Source organism: Penaeus vannamei, chromosome 29, assembly GCF_042767895.1.
Source record: "Penaeus vannamei isolate JL-2024 chromosome 29, ASM4276789v1, whole genome shotgun sequence".
Taxonomy (NCBI): Eukaryota; Metazoa; Arthropoda; class Malacostraca; order Decapoda; family Penaeidae; genus Penaeus; species Penaeus vannamei.
Window position 1 is genome coordinate 6,231,897 of NC_091577.1, and position 1,914 is coordinate 6,233,810.

The 1,914-nt window shown below is 47.5% G+C and overlaps 1 protein-coding gene across 1 annotated transcript; it reads left to right on the forward strand.

Annotated features, from left to right (window-relative positions):
* The first annotated feature begins 635 nt into the window (after positions 1-635).
* Positions 636-1,472, forward strand: LOC138867277 (mitogen-activated protein kinase kinase kinase kinase 4-like). The gene has a single exon (XM_070142392.1). It carries the CDS (start codon positions 636-638, stop codon positions 1,470-1,472), a length of 837 nt encoding a protein of 278 aa, XP_069998493.1.
* The last annotated feature ends 442 nt before the right edge of the window (positions 1,473-1,914 follow it).

Below are 1,914 nucleotides of genomic sequence, written 5' to 3' on the forward strand. Positions count from 1 at the left end.
GGTGGTGCAGTGTCTTTGTTTTGTGCAGTGTCTTTGTTTTGTGCAGTGTCTTTGTTTTGTGCAGTGTCTTTGTTTTGTGCAGTGTTTGTTTTGTGCAGTCTTTGTTTTGTGCAGTGTCTTTGTTTTGTGCAGTGTCTTTGTTTTGTGCAGCGTCTTTGCTTTGTGCAGTGTCTTTGTTTTGTGCAGTGTCTTTGCTTTGTGCAGTGTCTTTGCTTCGTGCAGTGTCTTTGCTTCGTGCAGTGTCTTTGCTTCGTGCAGTGTCTTTGCTTTGTGCAGTGTCTTTGCTTCATGCAGCGTCTTTGCTTCGTGCAGCGTCTTTGCTTCGTGCAGCGTCTTTGCTTCGTGCAGCGTATTTGTTTCGTGCAGCGTCTTTGCTTCGTGCAGCGTCTTTGCTTCGTGCAGCGTATTTGCTTCGTGCAGCGTCTTTGCTTCGTGCAGCAGTTTATGTTTACGAACTCTGGTTTCTTTGTGATCCTGTGGATTGTCAGTTGTGGGTTGGTTCTGTTTGCCGCCAGCATTATTTTGTATTTGTACGTGGAGAGCTATAAGTATTTGGTTGCTGCGTTCCTGGCATGCCGAACAGCAGGGAGAGGCAGGAGCGATACCAGAGACTCCAGCAGCGTCGAAACATCCAGATGAGCAGCCAGCCGACATCCTGTGAAGTCTCCCCAACACCACGCCGCATACCAGGTGGTTCTAACTCGGTCGTACGCGAGGCTGTCCAGATGATGGTCACAGAAGTAACCATGTTTGACCAAATCATGGAGAAGATCAACTCTCTAGTCGCAGAAGTACGGGAGTACAAGGAGCAGAATGATGCCCGACTACAGCGCCATGAAGAGGCCCTTGAACATCGCATGCAGGAAGGCACTCTAGATCAAGAACAGCCAGCTGACAGTAACCTCCATCAGCCACAGGAGAGAGAACTAGACCAGGAGGATCCAATTCGGCAACTCCGTCGCCAGCTGGAGGAACGGACCAGGGAGCTGGAGGAGACCCGCCTTCAACTACTGCGGATGAACGTGCCTGTGGTACATACCCGAGAACAGGAAATTCAGGAGCTCCGCCGCCAGCTAGAGGATCGGAACAGGGAGCTGACTGAGGCCCGCCAACGACTACAGGGATCAGGTGTTGCACCTACACCCATGGAATGTGCCCAAGATCAAGAGATTCAAGAGCTTCGTCGTCAACTTCAGCAGCGGGACCAGGAGCTAGCAGAGGTCCGCCGTCTCGCCCCCTCAGTACAACATACCATGACTAAGTGTCAAGACCACCATCAGCAGCCTCCTGTCATTAATGGAAGCCGCTCTCCTCCTCAGCCTCTTCCTCGGAGCCGCCCCCACATTCCAATACCAGAGCAGCAGCTGTATCTTGAACGTCGACACACGTATGACCCACACACATCCCTGCCACAGCAGTTCCAGCCTAGGTCTTCGCCCCAGCGTCCCCAGTCAGCACATCCTTCGTCTTAGTTGTCTGGCACATCATTTTCCTATGTGTTCACAAAGGAAATTGTCCCGCAACGAGCAACGAGACATTTTTTATGACCCTTTTATCTTTAGCTTTTATTCATTTTAGTTTTTTTAACATTCAGTAAAGTTTTAAGGTCTCGTTTTTATTTAGTTTTCATTTTAAGTTGTAGGGGAAGCATTTTTACGTACAGTATTTATTCGTTCTTTTTAGTATTTGTCTTTCTTTTTCTCGCAATTTCTATTATTATACTTTTAGTTTTATTTTTCCTCATTTTTATGCACGGTTTTAGTTTATTTATAATGAGAATATATTTTGTAAAAATTATTGGCCTCTGACGTCACTGGGGCATTGAGAAACAATAAACAGTACGAGTCGAGACGTCAACGAGTGTTTTGCTATCCTCCGAAGCTTTGAACCACCGGCAGTGTCGCCATATTTATT